This window comes from Onychomys torridus, chromosome X (genome assembly GCF_903995425.1).
Source record: "Onychomys torridus chromosome X, mOncTor1.1, whole genome shotgun sequence".
In the NCBI taxonomy this organism is placed as follows: domain Eukaryota; kingdom Metazoa; phylum Chordata; class Mammalia; order Rodentia; family Cricetidae; genus Onychomys; species Onychomys torridus.
The window spans coordinates 16,706,525-16,729,041 of NC_050466.1; the positions used below are offsets into that span (position 1 = coordinate 16,706,525).

At 39.3% G+C, this 22,517-nt stretch overlaps 1 protein-coding gene across 3 annotated transcripts in view; it reads left to right on the forward strand.

Moving 5' to 3' along the window:
• Positions 1 to 17,840: 17,840 nt before the first annotated feature.
• Positions 17,841 to 22,517, forward strand: part of Wdr44 (WD repeat domain 44) — a 100,412-nt gene continuing 95,735 nt past the window's right edge. The window contains exons 1-2 of one of the 3 annotated variants that reach the window (XM_036174959.1): positions 17,841 to 17,905; positions 18,212 to 18,397. In XM_036174959.1, coding sequence (XP_036030852.1) covers positions 18,321 to 18,397 — 77 coding nt within the window. In that variant the 5' untranslated portion in view covers positions 17,841 to 17,905; positions 18,212 to 18,320. Of the gene's footprint in view, positions 17,906 to 17,929; positions 18,398 to 22,517 lie in introns of those variants that run through there. The other 2 variants (XM_036174958.1, XM_036174960.1) reach the window with 2 other exon arrangements.

Below are 22,517 nucleotides of genomic sequence, written 5' to 3' on the forward strand. Positions count from 1 at the left end.
AATTGACATTTCCCTTAATAATTTATTGTAAGACCACTATAGGTGAATTAATAAATCTCTCCAGAAGATATTTATAACTGTAGTTACTCATATTTCCTGAGGATATATTTACTAACAGCAGGCAGCAACATTTCAGGGCCTGCCTGTAGACACGGGGTTCAATGAACTGACCTAAAGTTTTCTTTTTTAGATAGAACTCGATCCTTGGACCAAGAACAATTTATCCCCAGAGCAGTCTCTCTAGATGGCTTCACGACACCATCACATTCTTACCAACAGCTGCCTAGCTAAAAAGTCTTGAAGGTGTCTCAGCAAGCCCAGCTCAGAAATCTTGAAGATATTTATGGAATTACAAAAGAGTTCAGAGACCACTGAAATAGAGGACACCTGCTGCTGTCACTAAACAACAAAGAAGACATCAGACAGCTTAAGCCTCTATTTTAGGAGAGAATGTTTAACCATACTTTGGAAGTCCCTGGACATGGAACCATAAGAAAACCTGAGTTGGGTCTAAGATATGTGCATTCTTTAACCTGAACCCTACTTTGGCAAGGAGACCTGTGAAAGGGTCCTCTCAACAATTTCACCTTGATGACCTAGCCACATATAACATATTTATGAACTGGGACCATTACACATTTCCAAAAGAACAGGGACCTGAATATTTTATAGGGCCATGAGCTGGCAACAAGTGTCTTGATGCATGCATAATTAATTCAAGAAATGCGGGATTCAAAAATAATTGGTTTCCCTACCGACAATTTCATAAAATATAGTTTAAAGCGACAAGCAAGCACAAGGAAGCTAACGGTTGACTCAACCTTAGTCTAAGACTATGTGAGGATTTGTTTCTTTGTTTGTTTCTTTGTTTGTTTGTTTTTAATAGCAAATACACTTCCAATTTTCGGGACTGAAATGGCATGCATCTTATTCTTTAGTGAAGGGCTTCATTATGGTTACAGATGGAATGAAATGGACCATTTTGGCTGGATCTTGATCACTTTACAATTTCGCTTAGTCTATGCCAAAACGCACACAGAAGACACTATGAAGAAAGCCTGGGAAAGTTAGGTATATTTGCGAGGATGGCAGATAGTGATAGACTTTGAACATGTGAATTTACAAAGAAGTGTCTTCCAGCACTCACTGTGAATACAGGGGCATGACAGTATTCTCTGGACCCCAAACTTGAACTCTTAGCTTTTTCAATTATTTCCTCCATGTCCCACCTCCCATTTCCCAGGGTATTATATAGGCTTAACTTCCTTTTTTTCTCTCAAAGGACAATGTTCTTTATTATCTGCCTTCAGCAGACATGGTTTTTGGCTTCAGATTGAAACAGTACTGGCTTCCTGACTACCTTTCATCACTTACTTGGCTAGTTTCCCTCTGACTGCTCCTAGGATGTCCTGTTTTTCCCTGTCTCTGCCATGCTTGTGATAGAAGCCTGCTCCCACACTGTTCCTGGTCTTTGCTCCCAGGATTGTAACACCCAGAAGAGGCTACAGTTTTGCTCTATTGCCTCTTTCCAGACTCCCTTCCTGGCCCCTGCACTTTGCCACCATCATACATTCTGTACCCTCTGCAAGCGTCTTCTCAGCCTTGACACTGGCAACCCCAAGTGTTTTGTTTCTTCTATTTTTTCCCCAAAAGCACTCTTGAATTTTGGGTTTGTTTTCTGTGAGTCTACCTTTAGGCTCAGTCATCCAGCGTCATGCCATAAATCCAGCTGTGTGAATCCAGCTGTCATGTCAGACTGCATTTCCTCATCTCCCTCCAATTTAGTCTTTCTCCTCATTCAGGAGTTAGCAATACAGATCTTGAGAGGAACTATCACAATAACTAATTGCCATGAAATGGTGGTGGTGGTGGTGGTGGTGGTGGTGGTGTGTGTGTGTGTGTGTGTGTGTGTGTAAGAGAGAAGGGTAAAGAGGGAGAGAGAGAGTCTTATATTTTAATATTGTCACTTAAACTTCCCCTACCCAATTTCAGTCAACTGGGGGAATGACAACATTAGTTTAGAGATGTTCCAGGTGTTTGTGGCTAGACGCTACAATTCATGGTGAAACGACAAATCCTTAAATTGTAAAAATATAACATGGAGCTGTGTGTGATAGCATGAGACTACAATCCAAGCTACTTGAGAGGACAAGGAAGGAAGACTGCTTGAGCCTAATAGTTCAGGGCCAATCTGGGAAACAGCAAGACTACGTGTGTGTGTGTGTGTGTGTGTGTGTGTGTGTGTGTGTGTGTGTTTACCTCAAACAGTGTTTAAACTATTACTTAATGACTTTCCGTATCACATTCACTTTGGAGAAATTTTTTTCTTTCTTTTTATTTATTTTTAATTTTTTTTTCATTTTACATACCAATCACAGTTTCTCCTACCTTCTTCCCCTTCTCCCGCCCCCCACCTCCCCCCATCCCACCCCCTAGCCACTCAGACAGGGTAAGGCCTCCCTTGGGGAGTCAACAAAGTCTGGCATACTTAGTTGAGGCAGGACCAAGCCCCTCCCCGCTGCATCAAGGCTGAGCAAGGTATCTTACCCTAGGGAATGTGTTCCAAAAAGCCATTTCATGCACCCAGGATAAGTCCTGGTCCTACTGCCAGGGGCTCCCCAAACTGATCTAGCCAAATAACTGTCACCCACATTCAGAGGGCCTGGTTCAGTTCCATGCAGGTTCCCCAGCTGTCAGGCCAGAGTCCATGAGCTCCCATCAGCTTGGGTCAGCTGTCTCTGGGGTTTTCCCCATCATAATCTTAACCTCACTTGCTCCTGTGATCCCTCCTCCCTCTCTTCAGCTGAAGTCCAGGAGTTCAGCCCATCTTGGCTGTGGATACCTGCATCTGCTTTCATCAATTACTGGATGTAGGTTCTATGATGACAATTAGGGTAGTCACTAATCTGATTATAGGGGAAGGTAAGTTCAGGTACCCTCTCCATTATTGCTAGGAGTCTTAGCTGGTGTCATCCTTGTAGATTCCTGGGGATTTCCCCAGCACCATGTTTTTTCCCTAATGGTTCCCTCCACCAAGATATCTCTTTCATTTCTCTCTGACCCTCCCTCCACTTGAACATCAGTCCCTCCTGTTCCCATCCCCCATCCCTTCCCTTCTACTCCCTCTCTCAGTTTACCCAGGAGATCTTAACTATTTCCCCTTCCTGGGGCCCTCCCTGTGTGTCCCCTTTAGGGTCCTCCTTTTTACCTAGCTTCTCTGGGGTTGTGGATTATAGCCTGGTTATCCTATGCCTTGCATCGTAATATCCATTTAAGAGTGAGTGCATACTATGTTTGTCTTTCTTTGTCAGGGTTAGCTCACTCAGGATGATTCTTTCTAGTTCCAGCCATTTACCTACAGATTTCATGATGTCTTGTTTTTCTCTGAAGAGTAATACTCTATTGTGTAAATGTACCACATTTTCCATATCCATCCTTTGGTTGAGGGGCATCTAGATTGTTTTCAGGTTCTGGTTATTATGAATAATGCTGCTATGAACATGGTTGAGCAAGTGACCTTGTGGTATAATTGAGCATCTTATGGGCATATGCCCAATACTGGTATCACTGGGTCTTGAGGTAGGTTGATTACCAATTTTCTAGTAACTGCCATACTGATTTCCAGAGTGGCTGTACAAGTTTGCACTCCCACCAACATAAGCTGTCCTGGAAGGATTAGTGGAGGGAAGATCCTCCACAGAGTAGAAGTTCCCTCCTGCCAGCACAGTTCTGAAGAGGTCCAAAGAAAAGGCAGTGCTGCTGCTTGCTCCTTCCTGGGCAGGGAATCTATCCAGTTGTTGCCTTCACTGCTGCCGCCACTGTCTCAGCCATCAGGGCCCTGCTCCTTCAACCTTTCAACATGGACTGAAGAGTACCCTCTAAGAATCTTTAAGGCCTCCAAAAAGGACTGCTGAGTAGACAGCCAGTTTTAGAGAATAAGAAGCGACCAGGTTCTCAGCCTCTCTAGCCAGCAGATGGCCATTGTTGAACTCTCCAACCCTATTGTGTAAGTCAGTGTAATAAATCTCCCTTTAAAATGTTGATGTCTATTCTTGGTTGTCAACTGTACCACATCTGGAATGTACTGCAATGCAGAAATGGAGGGCACACCTGTGGGATCTTTTTTGCTTGGTTTGAAGTGGGTGTATCCACTTCTAGTCTGGACCTTTGAGGCAGGAAAACACTTGTCTTTGATTTGGAACTTGAGGGGGGGGGGAGTGAAGGGGGGAATACATCTTTAATCTGGGCCACACCTCCTGCTGGAAGCCTATATGCTATATAGTATATAGTATATAAGGACATGGAAGAAGGGAGCTTTTGCTTTTTGCCTGCTTGCCCTCACCTTGCTAGCAAGTCCATTCCTTCACTGGCATTAGAGCCTACTTCTTCAGGATTCCAGTGTCCACTGAAGTCCGGGTGAGAGATCCAGCCTCATGAACTGAACAACTTCTGGATTCTTGAATTTTCCATGCAGCTATTGTTGGATTAATTGGACCACAGCCTATAGTCACTCTAATAAAAAATCCCCTTCATATATATATATATATATATATATATATATATATATATATATATAAAGAGAGAGGGAGCTTCATTCTATAAGGTCTGCTACTCTAGTTCTAGAGAACGACAACTAAAAGGATACCTGAATTTTGTCAAGACATAAATTTGTGGACAGGGTAGAAAATTTGGGTTGAGATTCACAGGTCTAACTGGTTCCATGGCTGTGTTAACTGCAATATTTGGATTTTCTCATTTTTTAAAATCACTAATCTTTGGCAAAAAATGATGGAAGGAACATTTAAATATGCCTTGCTTGGGAAAAAAATAAGTTTGGAGTCTAAGCTGAAAACAAATTATTTCATTTCCCTTACTACATAATAGAATGTCCTCTGTAATACAATAAATCTACTCTACTATTATCTCAATCCATGCTCCTCTGGTAGTGTCAACTAACGGTCCAGAGTCTTTTCCAGTGCTCATATTAAACACAGCTTCATCCCAATTTTCTCACATATAGTACACGGAGATAGAAAACCTATTTCTATAACTAGCCTCATTGATTTCTATTCCATAACTAAAATGGTGGATGCTGAAAAACTGTTCACTAACAAATGCACACCCAGAAGAACAATATTTAAGACTGGAATCAAATAAGTGAATAACCCCGTCTTAGTTAATTTTTGGCTGCTGTGATAGAATATTCTGGCAAAAAAAAAAAGCCTTGAGAAAGGAAGGGTTATTTTGGCTCATAGTTCAAGATACAGTCCTTCATGACAGGGGAGTCAAGACAGCAGCAGCTGGCCACATTCTATCTTCAGTCAGGAAGAAGAGTATAGGAATGCTCGTGCTTGGCTCACTCTCTCCTTTTGTACAGTCCAGGATCCTAGCCCAAGGAACGGTCCTACCCACAGTGGGTGGGTCTTCGCACTTTAATTAATCCAAGCAAGATACCCGCTACAGACATAACCAGAAGCCCACTTCCAGCTGATTCTAGATCTCATCAAGTTGAAAATTGAGATTAACTATGGCAGACCCTTTCTTGGATAAAGTTGTGGCTCTTTGGTTATAAAGTAGCTTAGTTGAAAATCAATTAAAGCTCTACACTTCCTTCACAGACTAAATATTCTCACTCTACTGTAACAAAAATGGTCTGTCACTTTCTACCCACTGTTTGACCCATTTTCTGTACTTCTTCAGCGCTTCAGGAACCACAACTAACACCAAGTGTGACTCAACTGTGCAGGGTGGTAAAAAAAAAAAAAACAGATAGGAAGAATGAAGCATGGAAAAAAGCACACCAGAGTTTTAGTATTAGACTAAGTACCAGCCAGGGACAGAGGAAGACTCTGGTCAGGGGAGGCTGGAGAAGGTTGCTAGCCAAAAGCCTGGGCTTCGAACATGAAAACCTTGAATTTAGGCAAAAGACCATCAGAGAAAAATAAGGGGTTCAACTTTTTAGAAACTGAAAAATGACCAATTGGAACCCCATCCCCAGCTGATTTGGGTCACATCCAGGCATAGGATACTGGGGCTTCAAGTCAAAATTAAAACTAAATGCTCAGATGGCAAGGTTAAAAATGACAAGGAAGACAGACTGTAGAAATCCAGGCACCTGTAATCCTAGCACTTAGGAGGCCTAGGTAGAAGAATTAGGAAGTCAAGGTCATCCTCACCTATGTAGCAAGTTTGACTGTATATCAAAAAGATGGGGGAAGAAGTAAGCCATAGTACTGTTAGCTCATTAAACAGTACAATGTCTGCCATATAATGAACCTTTAATACGTTCTTAGTTCTGTTTAAGAATCAAAGAATGGGGCTGGGGAGATGACCCAGCTGATACAGGTGCTTGTTGCTGACCTGATGTTTGATTTTTCAGACCCCAGAGTGGAAGGAGGGAACTGAATTCTTTAAGTTGTCCTATAACCTCCACATACCTGTTGTGCCCCCTCTCTGTCTGTCACATACACACACACACACACACACACACACACACACACACACACACACAAACACACACATGATAGACAGATAGATTGATTGATAGATAGATAGTAGATGCTAAAGTTTTAAAAGAATAACGAGCAAACTAGATAATGATTCTGGGAAGTCAGGTGGCATTAATACAAGCATACTATTAGAATCTAAAAGGAAAGAAGTCAGCCAAGCATGAGAGCACATGTCTGTAAATCAAGCACTCTGGAGATTGAGGCAGGTGTACCATAAACTCAAGGCCTTCCTGGACTCCATGGTAAGAGCCTTTCTTAAAAAAAAAAAAAAAAAAAAAAAAAACCTCAGTTACTTAAAACAATGTGTTGAGAGAAATAAGGCAATCACAGAAAGACAAATAGACAAATGCTTCAAGATACCACTTATATACAGCCTCTAAAATCAGCAAACTCATAAAAGCAGAGAATATAATAGTGATGGTCTGAACTTGGGGGAAGTAAAGAGTCAGCCGTAAAATAGGAAGATATTGGTCGAAGGGCACAACATTTCAGTTACATACAGGAATAAGTTCTGGAAATCAATTGCATATAGCTACTATAGTTAAGAATGGCATATTGTGCATGACAGTACACACCTGTAATCTCACCGCTCAGTAGACTGAGGCCTGAGGGCCTGCCTGGGTAACATAGGGAGACCTGTCAAAAATTAAAATAATGTATACATAAAATTTGCTTAGATCTTAAATGTTCTCAGGACAAAGAAGTGCTAAGTATGTAAAGTGATTTATACATGTGAATTTGGTTTATTTAATCATTTCAAAATATATTTCTGACAAAGCACTGCACTTTATACTATAAATATGTTTGACTCTTATTTTTATTTTTTTATTATACATGAATTGAGATTTCAAAAACTTCCTTGGAATGAAATTCAAAGGTTTGGCACAGAAATTAAGCACAAGCAGGTTTAGTAAATGGGGAAAGACCTCATAAACAAGATGGCAGACGTTCCCTTAAATCAAATGGGTAACAGGATTACTGGGGTTCTAGATGACATTTCATAAATGAGGTGGAACTTTTGGTTTAGTGTATGCATGAGTATATGTGAAAGTAGACATTTCTTTCATATTTTAAATGCATGTTAGGTAATTTTTCTGAATTTGTTAGGTATTTTTTCTTCTTTTACATTGCACCTTAGTCGATATTCCTGCCAGTATTACATTTAATCACAAGTGCACTCAAGGACAAGAGCTTCTTCAGAAAACACACAGCCTCAGCTTGTTTTTTTTAATCATAACTTATCTTTATCTGTGGTTCTTAACCAGAAGATAGGGCTGTTTACTTCTGTATTAGTTCTATATTGATTTATAACAGACGACCACACAGTGACTTAACCCTAACATCTTAGCTTACAGCTCTGTAAACCACAAGTCTGTAAACAGGCTGGCTAGGCGCTAAGCTCAGAGTCACACAAAACTAAACGCAAAGTGAAATCAAGCTGCACTCTTATCTGCAGCTTGGGATCCTCTTCCAAGTCCATTAAAGCTGTTGGCAGAATTCAACTGGCTGTGTAGTCTTAGGCCTGAGGCTCCCACTGACAGGCTGTTATCAGCAGGAGGCTGCTGTCAGCTTCTACTCATTCAATCCACATTCAGTGGTCCTCTTAGGCGGCTCACAGTATAGATTTTTGCTTTCTTCTAGGCCAACCAGAGTACCTTTCCCTGACTTGTTCTTTTCTGCTGGCCAGAGAAAACTAAATTTAAAGAGTTCCTGTTATTAGGTCAGATCCATCTATATAATCTCCATATTTGTAAAGTCAACTGCTCTGGGACTTTTATAATGACTACAAAATCCCTTTACAGCATTATATAGATTTTCAGCACCCAGAAGAAGGTGCATATACCACGAGCTGGGAATGTTGGGGCCATCTTAGCATTCTGGTTAATGTACCCTCAAATGAAATGTATTCATTTATAGAAAACATGCCATAAAATGAAAATCAAAAGAAATAGCAACTGCTGTCTACACTTCCCTAGCCCCAGATGACTCCGCTGAACCTGGACAGCAACGGACATAGTCTGCTTTTCCGGACCTTGACCAACATTCCAGCTTCCTTGGATTCCTAACAACAACTCCCCAGTATCAGCAAGAAGGAGCCAGAGAGAAAGATTCCCACTTAACTCAGCACTCAGCGACCCAGTAAGAAAACATAATGGTTGGAGTCAAGGGCTCTAAAAGGCCTGAACAGAGCAAACATGGTGCTGACAGGTTTGCCCCCTACACTTTTCTGCTAAAAACTGTCAGCTTGCATTCCTAAAGCTAGCCCCCAAGGTCCATTCCATTATTTAGACACTGAGTCAAAACATCAAGACAAAATATTTGGTAAATATGTACAATCAGGACTTACCAATTCACCCTAGCACAGACCCCTCCCCTTTCTCCTTAAAAACACACTCCTGCAAAAAACACCTGTTGCTGCTGCTTGTTGTCTGCCTTTGCCTAATCCAGAGGCAGACTACACACACACACACACACACACACACACACACACACACACACACACACACATGACTCTCTGGGATAATAAATCTCCATTGTGCTGAGAACTTGGTGTCTTGGTGTGTACTATAACAACTGTAACTCTGAGGGAGTTGCCCCTTCCTTACATCAACTATTTGCTCTAATTTTCACTTGTTATCATATTATTTCAGACAGCTGACCTATCAACATGTTCATTTGCTACAAGCTAGTGAAACTAGAACAAAATTGAAAAATAAATTCATTTCAAAGTGTCACCTTGGGCATAGGACAACTTTGAACATCTCAGTTTTCACATTGATAAAGTGAAGGTGATAGTGTGATCTTCCCTAACCAAAAAAATTTGGTTTAAGTTCTGAATTCAGATTGATTTGGCAGCAAATCCTGACACTAAACAAATGTTACCTGTGAAACTTTGATTGACTTATATTCTTCTAAACCTATTTCTCTACCTGAAAATGAGGACAATATTAGGATCTTCCTCACGTAGTGTATGGATTAAGTGAAATAATATGCACAAAATATTTAATATGGTATCTGGCATCTAGTAAATACTAATTTAATTATAATAATTACCTTGCTGTTAAGTAAAAAACTCAGAAAGTATGAAGAGGTACTGTAATATAACATTATCACTAAGAACATAGATCACAGACCATTAAACAGAAACTTGACATATGCTGGATACTGACACATTAGCATTTACATATATTACTGTATTTAATGTGTCTTAACTTTGCAAATGAAATTCTCACTTAACTCTGTCTTTGAACACTGTAAACACACCAGCTGTATTCATAAGATAAAACATGAAGAGAATTTATAAGTATTGTTATGTTTTCAAAAAGTGTTCCCCCAAATTCATATGCTATGATCTCTGATGCAACACTGTTGAGGATTAGGGTCTTATAGGAGAGGAATGGATCAAGGTGGTTCATAAACGGATTATTACCTTGCAGTAGGTCTGTTACTGAAATACTAAATTTGTTATAAAACTGAGTTGAGCCTCCTTTTCCCTCTTTCTGGTTATAGGATTTTGAAGGACAAAGGCTCTGATCCAATGTGAACCTCCCCCCTCCCGATGTTGGACTCACAGCCTCTAGAACTGTATAAAATGAACTACTTACTATTCTATAAATTACCCAGACTCAATTATCTCATCATGGCAGTACAGAAAAGACCAAAACAGCCATCTTTAAAGAGTTGAAAAGTTCTATATGAACTTAGTAACATAATTATAAAAGGATCAAAGTTATGGAAATCTAATTTCAGGTTAAATAAAATGAAGAAATTTGTGGCCAGCGGCGGCAGTGCATGCTTTTAATCCCAGCACTCGGTGGTGGGGGGTGGGGGGAGGAGCCAGGTGGATCTTTGTGAGTTTGAGGCCAGCCTGGTCTACAGAGCGATACAGGGCAGGCTCCAAAACTACACAGAGAAACTCTGTCTCAAAAAAACAAAAACAAAACAAAAAAAATGTTAATGTTTGAGATTTAGTTTCAGGGAAGTTTGTATAACAAATACACTCATCAGATATGAGACTTGGACTAGTAACTTTTAAAGAGCCTTCTCAATTAGATTTCAACATCCAAATTCTGAGATGAAACAGCTGATAGTGTTACAAAATTTTACTGATTTCTGTTGACTGGATATATATGTTAAAGACTTCTGGTTGACATTTCTACATAAATGTTTGCCAATAGATTAAGTTCAGCAATAAATAGATGGATAGGTACACATCACACACACACACACACACACACACACACACACACACACACACATTTGTGAAAGTTACAAAGAAATTCTTCAGTTTGTGAGAAGAGTCTGGGCGTGGTGGCTCACATCTTTAATCTCAGTGCTAAGGAGGCAGAGGCAAGTAAATCTCCATGACTTCAAGGCCAGCCTGGTGAACATAGCAAGTTCCAGGACAGTCAGAGCTACAAAGTGAGACCTTGTCTCAAAAAAAAAAAAAAATGTGATCTAGAGTGATCTCCCCCTTACTCCTCCATGTCTCCGAACTAAAAACTTAACCCAGAACCTTGAGCTTGCTAGCCAACTACTCTACCACTGAGCTAACCTCTACTTTTAAAAAAAGATTTATTTTATTTTTACTTATGTATGTGCATGTGCAAATACATGTGTGAGTACCCACAGAGGCCAGAAGAGGGTATCAGATCCCGTGGAACTGGAGGTACAGGCAGTTGGGAGCTGCTTGACATGGGTACTGGAAACTGACCTCCGGCCTCTGAAAGAGCAGTATGTGTCTCAACAACTAAGCTATCTCTCCAGTCTCAGTTTCTCTCTCTCTCTGTTTCTCTGTCTCTTCTCCCTCCCTCTTTCCCTCCCTTTTTCCCTCTCATGTCCAACCTCCTCTTTCTTGAGACAAGGTTTCTATATTTATTCCAAGTTGGTCTTGCTCAAACTTACTAGGTAGCATAAAATGGCCTCAAACTTGTATCAATCTTCCTGCTTCAGCTGCCCAAATGTTTGGATTATAGACATACATCCCCATATTTGGATTTGAGTGATTTTTTTTTAACCAGAGCTGAGGACCAAACCCAGGGCCTTATGCGCTTGCTAGGCAAGCGCTCTACCACTGAGCTAAATCCCCAACCCCTTGAGTGATTTTTTTAAAGCATAAAGTTCATGTGCCTTTGTCTACTTCTCTTTACATAAGGCCATGTGTACTGTTTATTGCTTTGAAAAATGTTATGCACAGTCCAAATTATTAGAAGTATATCTGTAATATTATACCTTGTTCCTGGAAATTCCACATTAGTCTGCCATTTAATAGCTGCTTTAAAAAATTACCACTGCTTATTCTCTCTCTCTCTCTTTTTTTTTTTTTTTTTTTTTTTTTTTTGGTTTTTTGAGACAGGGTTTCTCTGTAGCTTTGGAGGCTGTCCTGGAATTCGCTTTGTAGACCAGGCTGGCCTTGAACTCACAGAGATCCACCTGCCTCTGCCTCCCGAGTGCTGGGATTACAGGTGTGCGCCACCACTGCCCAGCCTACTTATTCTCTTATGTGTCAATTGAAGTGAAAATAGTATGGTATTTTCCACAGTAGAATACTTACATTCCAAATATTTTTTGTTTTGTAAGTATTTTTCCAAGTTTAATTTCTTGATGAAATTTATTAAACAATTCTAAGACTATGGAATCTACAATAATTTCAGGACTCATAGGTATGCAGAAAACTGGAAACAAATACTAGGTCTTAATTTTGTATGCAAGTCTACCTAATATATGGTAATTTACATGGTTTGTTTTAATACAGTCCCCTTGTTTACAAAGTAATACACAGTTATTGTAGGATATTTAATCATTACACAAAGAAAGAAAGAAGATACAAATCTACTATTTTTATTTTAATATCTTATTATTATTTAAAAAATCACCACAAGTCCGTTTTGAATATTCTGTCACAATTCTTTCTATATAGATAAACACACATATATACACAGACAAATAATTTCACATAAATGAGGTTACTACATACAATATTTTATATTATCTGTTTTCATTTAACACATCATAAGCTCTTCTCATGCAAATGAATATACAGATTCATCCCTTAAAAACTTATGGTAAACATTTGTTTCTGTCTGCTCATGTCCTTTTCTTGGCAAAACCACATTACATAGTCCACATAATCTAAGTGAATAAGATAAGCATGCAAGTCTCTCTCTATTTGGTGTGTGGCAGAGAAACCAACCTCTGCCCTGGGTCTGAAAATGACAGTTCTCCTATGACCTTACAGGCTTCCCAAGCACTAAGTTCAACCCCCAATACCACAAAGGCGAAAAATATTTAGAGTTAAGACATTATGAACTGAAGTTGCTTCCATTCATTTTCACTAACTGTAAGAAAGAAACCATTAGCAGTAGGAAAACTGAAGCCAAAGTCCATAAAATTCAAAGGTAACAAAGGGTGGACACAAGGAGAGGACATTGATGCATACTGAGCTCCAAATGCATCAGATGTTATAATTTATGTGGACTATATACAAAAAGGTATGAACTTAATAAAATAGGAGCACAGTTTTACCCACGATAAATAAATATTACAATACATCTAACACTTTATTTTGAAAGCATCAAAGCTTATTTATAGAAAATGCAGGCAGGACAATATGAGAAGGGCTTTATTCAACATACAATATATACCTGTATGAAAATATTGAAAGGCAATAAAATTTGTAAACTGACGTGGTTGTCAGAAGAGTTGTAGTTTGTGAATTATTTTGAAATACTGTTAAGAGCACTACCTGAGAGCAAGCTGGGAGCTTTACCACTCCATGTGAACACATGGGATTTTAAACACAATAAACTGAGAGGTAGGTGGCAGATATTTGAGGTATGGATGTGTGCATGTTGTGTATTCCTATGCAACTTGATTCAGTTTAAGTGTAGTTTTTTGCTTTTACCTATGTTTTGGCAATGAAATTATGCATATGCAAATATGAAATTCCCCTCATGCTCTATTTTTTAATTTATCATGATAGAACAAATATAATCTAACAAATTCCCTTTTAAGATAATTCCAGTTTGCTTTCTTCCAGAGTCCTGAACAAGAGTGCATGGCTACATAATATTCTATTATAAAATAACACATTTGAATTGCAGGCTGGTTCTTCTCTCAATACATTTCTAGACTTTCTACATCAGTTCTTGTTAGCTTAAGGATTGAAAACTCATTATTTTAATGTCAACATAAAGTATCATTTAAAAGGTACACTGAAAGGCTGAAAAAAAGATATAAAAATTCCAAAGCCAAACAGGAGCAAGTGTTTTAATATTTAGTATCACGGCAAGAACACAACTGACCTTTCAAACAGATAATTTAGGACTGAGGATTAGCAAATGTTATCTTGTCCCTGATAAGCTCTGAACAATTTCAGAACGTGTTTTCCATGGATTCTGATATTTCAAAACTCATAAAAAGTCTCGCATATAAAATCTTTTCATGTCTATATTTTATCTCCTATACTGTAATCATTTATACAATCTTTGCTGAGTGATCACTGTAGTGCTTGCTTCAAGAAAGGCTACATGACTTATGAGGTGTTTGGATCACTGATGTTCTACTGCCATGGCTGTCACCAAACTCTAGGGAGCCTGCTGGTTTGGAATATTCTTGTTAAGAGAAGATAGAAAATACCCACGGCACGCCGTTGCATATGGTAGTGGCAACTTCTTCCCTTTAGAGTAGAACTGTTGCTATATACAGGAGGAGGTTAGCCAGCACAAAGACCTTCCTTTAACCTACTTCAGCCTTTGAGCAGTGTGGTTCTTGCAGCCATTGGGAATGAGCCAAATGGGAAAAGATTGTATCATAACTGCAGAAGATTCTGTGAGCTCTTATGATTTTTGTGGAATGAATTCAAATAACCATTTAATTCAAAGGTACTTTCAGTTATGGGGTGACCTACAGAATACTATTGTATAGATCAGGGTTCCACAAAATTTTCTGTAGAGACTCCAATAGTAAATATTTCACACTTTGCAAGTCATACAATCACCATTCCAACTGCTAAACTCTTTCAGGAAAACAGCCAACACATAACATATTTTTAAAAAGCCTTATCTATATACCAATTAAATATTATTTTAAAAAACAGTGTGGACAAGTTTGTTGATCCCTACTTAGGAAAACAAAGCATTTAAAAAATATATATATGGAATTTCCTGTGAAATTAGGTTTGATTAAAGGGCTCATTTATAATGAAAACACTTCTTTCTTTCTTTCTTTCTTTCTTTCTTTCTTTCTTTCCCCCCCCCCTCTCTCTCTCTCTCTTTCTTTTTTTGGTTTTTAGAGACAGGGCGATGATGGCGCACACCTTTAATCCCAGCACTTGGGAGGCAGAGGCAGGCGGATCTTTGTGAGTTCAAGGCCAGCCTGGGCTACAGAGTGAGTTCCAGCGAAAGGCGCAAAGCTACACAGAGAAACCCTGTCTGGAAAAACCAAAAATAAGTAAATAAATAAATAAATAAATAAATAAAAAAAACAAAACAACAACAACAACAAAAATCCGCCAAAAAAACCCCTCAAAAACAGGTATTTGTACAACATAAACGAATCTTTAACATTTTCGAAAATGATGAATGTTAACATATGTTTTATTGCTCCCAACAATTAACTTTTCCAAGCAGTTATAAAAGCATTTAAATAGACACCTATAATAACTTATCATTCCTACTACCCATTTTGACCTTTTCTCAATGGAGAAATTAATGTTTAACTTACCTTGAAAACTTGGCATGGGATATTCAAATAAAACTTCAAACTAGGATTCCAATACTAGACTGTGAGCTGGTGGAATACAGGAAGTTGTCTTCTTCATATTCAAATTATCTTTAGCACTTTAAAATACTGAATGACATTAAATAGTACTTGTTCACTGAATTGCTATATATTCTCACATACCACATAGCATTTAATATTTTTTCTTTAATATACAGACAAGTGATACCTCTACAATAAATCAAAATACTTTAAGAAAAATATAGGTTCACTAGTAAGTAATTAGGAAGAAAATAAATTTATATGGTTATATCTTTTTATATAACATATATTTTGATAAGCATGAACTGTTCTTTTCCATAATCCAAAAGGGAAAAAAAGGCTGTCCTCCATGGTGAACCAAAAAAGCAAAACAAAAAGAAACCCTTATAATTTGAGATGATTTTTTTGCTTTTTGAGTCAGGGTCTTAGGTAGCCCAGGATGGCCTCAAACTCCTTATATAGCTTAAGATGACTTTGAAATACTGATCTTCTTCTACCTCTCAAATGCTAGTATTGCTGGCATACACCAATGCACTCAGTATCATTAACTCATTTTAATTGACAAATAATTGCTTATATTTGGAGAGTACACTGTGATATGTTGATCAATGTAAACACTTTAGAAAGATTCAATAAAGCTGTATCATCTCAACAGTTTATTTTATAGTAAGATTCCTAAGTCTATTCTTTAACACACTTAAAACACATAAAATCTAATAGTAATTTTTGATAAAAGTTATACTTTCACAAGAACCCACAATTCCCTTGCCTACATTTTGGAAATCCATAAGCTCTTGAAATCCAGATATTTTGATGTTAATTAAAAAGGTTGGATTTCAAAGCTTCATTTTTATTTTTATTTTTTAAAATTAATATATATATACCAAGTGGTCAGCCCTAAAACGATATATGAGCAATATAAATTGGCCTCAATAGGTTGTATTTATCTATATAGATATATATGACAATAATAATTAAAGAAAAGGAGACCCATCATTTGGGAAGGCACTGACATGGGCAGGATTGGAGGGAAGAGGGGGTAAAATTATGTAAATTCAGTACACAGGTTTTGTTTTAAGGAACTTATTTGACAATCAAATTATCTTAATTTATTTGGCAGTAGTTATCTGAACTGAATGAGGCTATACACTATTTTTTGTGTACTCATTTAAACTATCATATGTTTTGCTGCAAAATACTAACATATTTGATTATGTCGTGTTTTTCCTAACTCTCTGGTATGTTACAGAATCTACAGTTTATAAGCATTTAAATTATAGAAATGCACGGGCTTGGTGGTGGTGGGGCATGTTTTTAGTCCCAGCATTCAGGAAGCAGAGACAGGTGGATCTCCAAGTTCACCGCTAGCCTGGTCTGACAGAGTGAGTTCCATGACAGTCAAGGCTACACAGAGAAACCCCGTTTTGAAAAAAAAAAAAAAAAAGATAGAAATCCCCCAAAGCACACTAGACCTTGCCTGGGGTTGGATTGCTTCACAATATCTTTAGAACCCTATTTCTAATCTCTCTGAGGCTATGCCCCTGGTCCCAATTCAAGCTTTTATGCTGCCATCTTGATTAACGGTTGAGGCAGCACAAACAACCCAAGAGCCTATTATGACGTCAGTGGGAGAAATAAATGTGCCTCATGAAAACACTGAAAGTCAATATCACTTTAATGGGCAATGAATGGCCCTTTGTTTCAGAAAGAACATCTCAGCCACTGGACATTGGGCAACTGAAGATCAGAATTCAGGTACTGTCTTAGTCTCTCTCTCTCTCTCTCTCTCTCTCTCTCTCTCTCTCTCTCTCTCTCTCTCTCTCTCTCTCTCTCTCTCTCTCTCTCTCTCTCCTCTCTCTCCTCCCTCCTCTCTCTCTCTTCCCCCCACCCCTCTCACATACACGTGTTATTTGGCTGACACACATCTTGGGCAGTTTGGAATTTCTCTCACATCGTGGGCAGCGACGACAGATAAGTTTTGAGAAAAAGTAATTGGAGGCTTTATTGTGGCTCAGCTCCAGCAATAAATCCACCATTAATTACTCTTTGGAAATGGGACACTCCCCAGCTATTTCTTTCTTATGGACTTTACTCTTTGGCCATCTGGATCATATGTAGAGCTCAACTAGAGATCCCATAGTAAGTGGATAAGATGGGTCTATTCCTATAGACTAGAAATGGTGAAACTGCTAAAATTCTATGGTGGGATATTTCAGACTTGGCTCAGGCGACAAAGTAAAATACAAACCCAAATGCCCACACCGTTTTCTCACAATAAACGGAAGAGACTCAAAATCATCCCTCTCAAAATGCTTCTCTTTCGAACTGCACGTAGTAGAATTAGTGACTAAAACTTAGTAAGCAAGGTCCCACCTAACTCGGGTGTGCCTCAGACTTTTGGCACTGGGCTGCTCCTGCGCAGGTCCTAGACTCCTCCCCTCTGAGGGCTTGCCACCTCCCTTATTCCCGCTACTTCCGGCCTCTACCAAATGCCCTCAACGCGCTTGCGCCATTTTGACAGGCTTTCTCCCGCATTAGTAATCAGAACATTGCCTCTCTGGGACCGCCCCCCGCCCCCCGCCACCTCTCCGCCCCGCCCACGCTTTACCGGCCCGACCCGAAATCTCGCGAGGGTAGGTGCGCGTCGGTATTTTGCGGGCTAGTAGCTTTCCCAGCAGCTGTAATTGCCGCTGCGGGAGAAATTGGAGCTGGTGTCGCCGGCACGCCCGCTGCTGCCTGGCTCTCCCGGACTGAGAAGAGCCACAGCCTCTTCTAGCGCTCTTCATACACCTAGCGCCCGGGACGCTGGCAACAGTCCCAGACCCACTGCAGCCACCTCAAGGCATTCGCTTTGCAGGTCATCCCCTTAGCCCAACAACTGAGGGTGGTCCCCTGTCCCTAACCGACTTCTCACACCACGTCATCTGTGCCCTCCTCAGCGTCGCCCGGGACCCACCTCTCCACACACTAACTGACGAGGAGGAGACGCTGAGAATCACCCTTCCTCCAGGCGGAGCCGGCCCCCTCACCCGCGGGTGTGTCCTATAAATGGCGTCGGAAAGCGACACCGAAGAATTCTATGATGCCCCTGAAGATGTGCACCTGGGGGGCGGCTATCCTGTAGGGTAAGTAACAGAAGCCCGGGCCCAGAACTCGGACATCCCAGTTTCTTGCTTCTCCCGTGCCTCCCTCTACTCCTCTCCCAAATGCCGCTGTGTCCGTCACCGCTGTTCCTCTTAGTCTCATCTCACTCGGACACCTCAGAACCCAAACCTGGGACTCCTTAGGGTAGGATGAGTTGGAAGAGGGAGAGGGAATCCTTCTCCACCCTGTTTCCTAGTGAACGGCCCGGGGATTCCTTCGGAACCCCTTTCTTGTCTTGGCCAGCCATTGAGAGGATGGCATTCGTGCCTGAGAGGCAACGATTTGTATTTGCGGTGTTCAAAGCTTACCTTTCCAACATCCGTTTTGGCCCTCGGGGACCAGAAGAAGCGGTGGCAGGAGAAATTGAACTTCCCTGGGTCTTTTTTTAAAAAAAGACCTCTAGTTTACCTATTCATTTCCGAAGTGGCTGTAACTCTACCCTATTTGACATTCACTTTTTCTTTTGCATAAAAAAGAAGCGGGGAGAAGGCAGGTATTTATTTAAGGAAGTCCTCCAGCCAATGTGTTCGACATCAACAGTGTTTTACTGAAATAGCACTTTACTGTGCGCCAGAGGAAATTGTAGACAAGATGCTTACCATTAGAGAGAATGATGTGGTCTGAAACGGCAGCGGGACACAAATGTACACAGGCGAGTACAGATGTACAAACAAGTGCTGAGTAATCTGGTCCTTGGAAGGAGAGCCCAGCTTTGTGCCCTTTATCTAATTTTGCAAGATGTTTTACTGGTGATTAATATGGGTAACTCTGAGTAGGAAGTTCACTAGTTGGAAAGCTTCTCTGACCGGGATTTGAACTTATTTTACTCTTCTACTAGCGTTTAAAATGATTTCACAAACTCTTTCCTGACATGTCTGGAACAAGAAGCAGTGAAATATATTCTCAGACTAGAAGATCTTGAAAATTGGTAAAATGTGTATGTTAGTGTATGATTCTTGGAGTTGAACTCTCTTCAGTCCTTATGTTTACCCCGTGGACGAAATACTTTGATAGAAATAAAGTTATAGAAGTCCTTTAAAAACCTGCTGTGTATTATATACAATATATACCCCAAAAGTTACAGCAACACAACCAGAAAGAATTGTATGTTGCTAGATTACTAATGTGTGTGTTTCCAGGAAGCTGTCTGTCACTATTGTGAGATTTTAGGATCATAATGATATGCCTTGAGATAGCACTGAATCTCCTTGAAGTTCAGTATCTGATCCAAGTTTGGAACTCAATATATCTGATCTAAGTTTGGAACTCAGTAGAACAGGGTAGAAAATGCGTTTAGATTTTCAAACATAGGGAATTCTCCTGAAATAAAGTCTGTGTGGTTTTCCCTTCAAAGTAATGAACCGTCAGTTCAGGCTAAATGAGAGAATAAATCACTTAGTAAGCATTTGTGCGGGTTTTTTTTTCCTTTTTTATGTGGGGGGGAATAATCAGTTTTCACTATGTTAGCAATTTAGAGCCATGTGGATATTGTTCTTCCTCATTGAATAAAGTAAGTTTAGTCTAGAAAGGACAGTTATTTCAGAACCTCTGTAAACTGTTAAGTTCACTAACACAGAAAACATTCAAATGTGAATTCTTCTCTTCCTTTCTTGACATTAGACTGTTAGCTTTCTACAGTGCTTACTTTGGGAGGAAGTATATAAACTTATACTGTTTTATTTATCTGCATCCAATGAGTCATAAGAGAATTGATAGTCACTTCTTCCTCCTCGGATTGTACAGCTTCTCAAGAACTTTATACTTTGATAGTAGGTGAAAAGTTGCCTTCTTTTTAAAGTCCTTTGGGACCCAGCTTCCTAAATTTAACTCTAGCTTACCCCCAAACTGAGCATGTTGAGAACTCTATGGAAAAATGACAAGGTTTGTTTAAATTACATGTCCTCCCTCCTACTGTATTAATGAGAGAATTGGGGAAAAAATAGACTTATCTGGAGAATTGGATCTGAAAACAGTTAGCAATATTGAGAGGGCAGAAAAGAGGTGGCTTTGTTTATATTTTCTTCCATCCTCTGGGGCAGACTTGTAAGGTACTGTGAACAGCTAACAGCTTTAAAACTCAGTGAGAAGTCTTGATTTCTGAAAACAGGTGGCATCACTAGCTAGTTGATCATAAGAAATGTCTTCTGCTCCTTGACATGAACCGGAAGTGGCACACCATACCAGCCCTAGAGACTAATTGAATGAATTTGGCTACTTAAAGAAATGCTTCTCGGGGGAGGCAGAGCCAGGTGGATCTCTGTGAGTTCGAGGCCAGTCTGGTCTCCAAAGCGAGTTCCAGGAAAGGTGCAAAGCTACACAGAGAAACCCTGTCTCGAAAAACCAAAAATAAATAAATAAATAAATAAATAAATAAATAAATAAATAAATAAATTTAAATAAATAAATAAAAGAAATGCTTCTTGATGTTTGTGTGTTTGGGAACATAGAACATTTCATCAAATTGTGCTAAATTGAATAAACACTTGAGAAAAACCTAATGTTTGTTAATCAGCAGATTCCAAATACCGTCTGTTCCCTAATATTCATCTATTTCTTACATTTATTAATTATTTGTTAATCTATACTTTGAAAGAAAACTTAATAAGCAGCCAACTTATTAGTGTTTGAGCCTAATGCAGTTATGTTTCCACAGTGGCAGATCATCTCTTACCCAATTTGTAACGTGTACCACATTTATAATGGTTTCTTTTGATTGGTACTTTCTCCGTTTTTACATATAAGATCTTAGAGAAGTTAAAGACATTATTTTAGGAGAAACAACTTTCAAGCAACAGAACTGGCATTTGAAGCCAGCTCATCAAACACTAGCCCAGTGTTTTTCTAGACATCATAGCTGCTCTGCACTTTGTAGAGAAGGGATCTTCCCCCAGTTGATCCAAGAGTAAATGCTTTAGTACCAGCCTTCTACATTGAATTGATAAATCTATTTAAAGCCATCGTCTAAACCTTCCAGTTCTCTTGGCTGCAAATTCCCATTTTCTCTTTCTAGAATCTATATTTTTGTTTTATTATGTAGGACTTTTATAATGTCATAGTGTGTTATACCCAGAAATGGCAGTTTAGTTCAACTCTTACAAAATGTTATGAAAACTAAAGCCCAGAGAGAGAAAGTGGCTTACCCATGATGCCACAGTGAATTAATAACAGAACTACATCCCAGATCAGTTTCATAATATGGCATTCTTTCTCTTCTGCTGCTTAATACAGCAGGAAAGGCAGGAGGAACTGTGGTATAGTAGAAAAGAGTCCAACACTGTGAGTCATCTTATTTCCTGAACTTTAAATTGAAATTACAGTTTGAGAACCCTTTGAAATTTAAATGCCTGTCATTGTATTAAGAGTCAGTAGTGTGTACTTTTATTGATTAATCTTTGTTCTTAGTGATATGTCTCTCTCTCTCTCTCTCTCTCTCTCTCTCTCTCTCTCTCTCTGTCACACACACACACACACACGCACACGTTGAGTTGTTTTTGCTTTTGTTGTATTGTCAATTGAATCTAGGGTCTGATACATGCTAAATGTACTCTACCACTGAGCTGTATCCCCAGCCTATTCATTTTTTGTTTGTTTGTGCTTAATGTATATCCTGCCAAGTTGCCCAGGCTGACCTGGACTTTCTGTAGCGCCGGCAGGCCTTGAACATTTTCTCCTGCCTCAGCTTCCTGAGTAGCTGGACTTACTGGCCTGTTCTACCAGGCCTGGCTTACATATTGTTATAATGTTTTATTTGAACAAACATTGATGACTTTGATACATGGTTCCAAATCCATAGATTTGAAATTATTTACTGCATAAATTATATCTGAGTTGGATGCCTCTTCTGACTGTGAATTATACCCACGTATTCTAAAGGCTATAACAGAGAACATCTTATAAAAATAAATTAATATTTTCAACATTATTTTTTAGTTACAGCCAAAGTCCTAGACTTCCTCAGTCTCAAAGCTTTAGAAGAAGGATAGAATCATGCATTTTTAGAATAGGAATTAACTAGACAGAATTTGGCCCAGCCTTCCCATTTAACTGAAAATGAAACCTAGACCTAGAGAAGGAAGTTACACATCTTACTTTAAACTAATG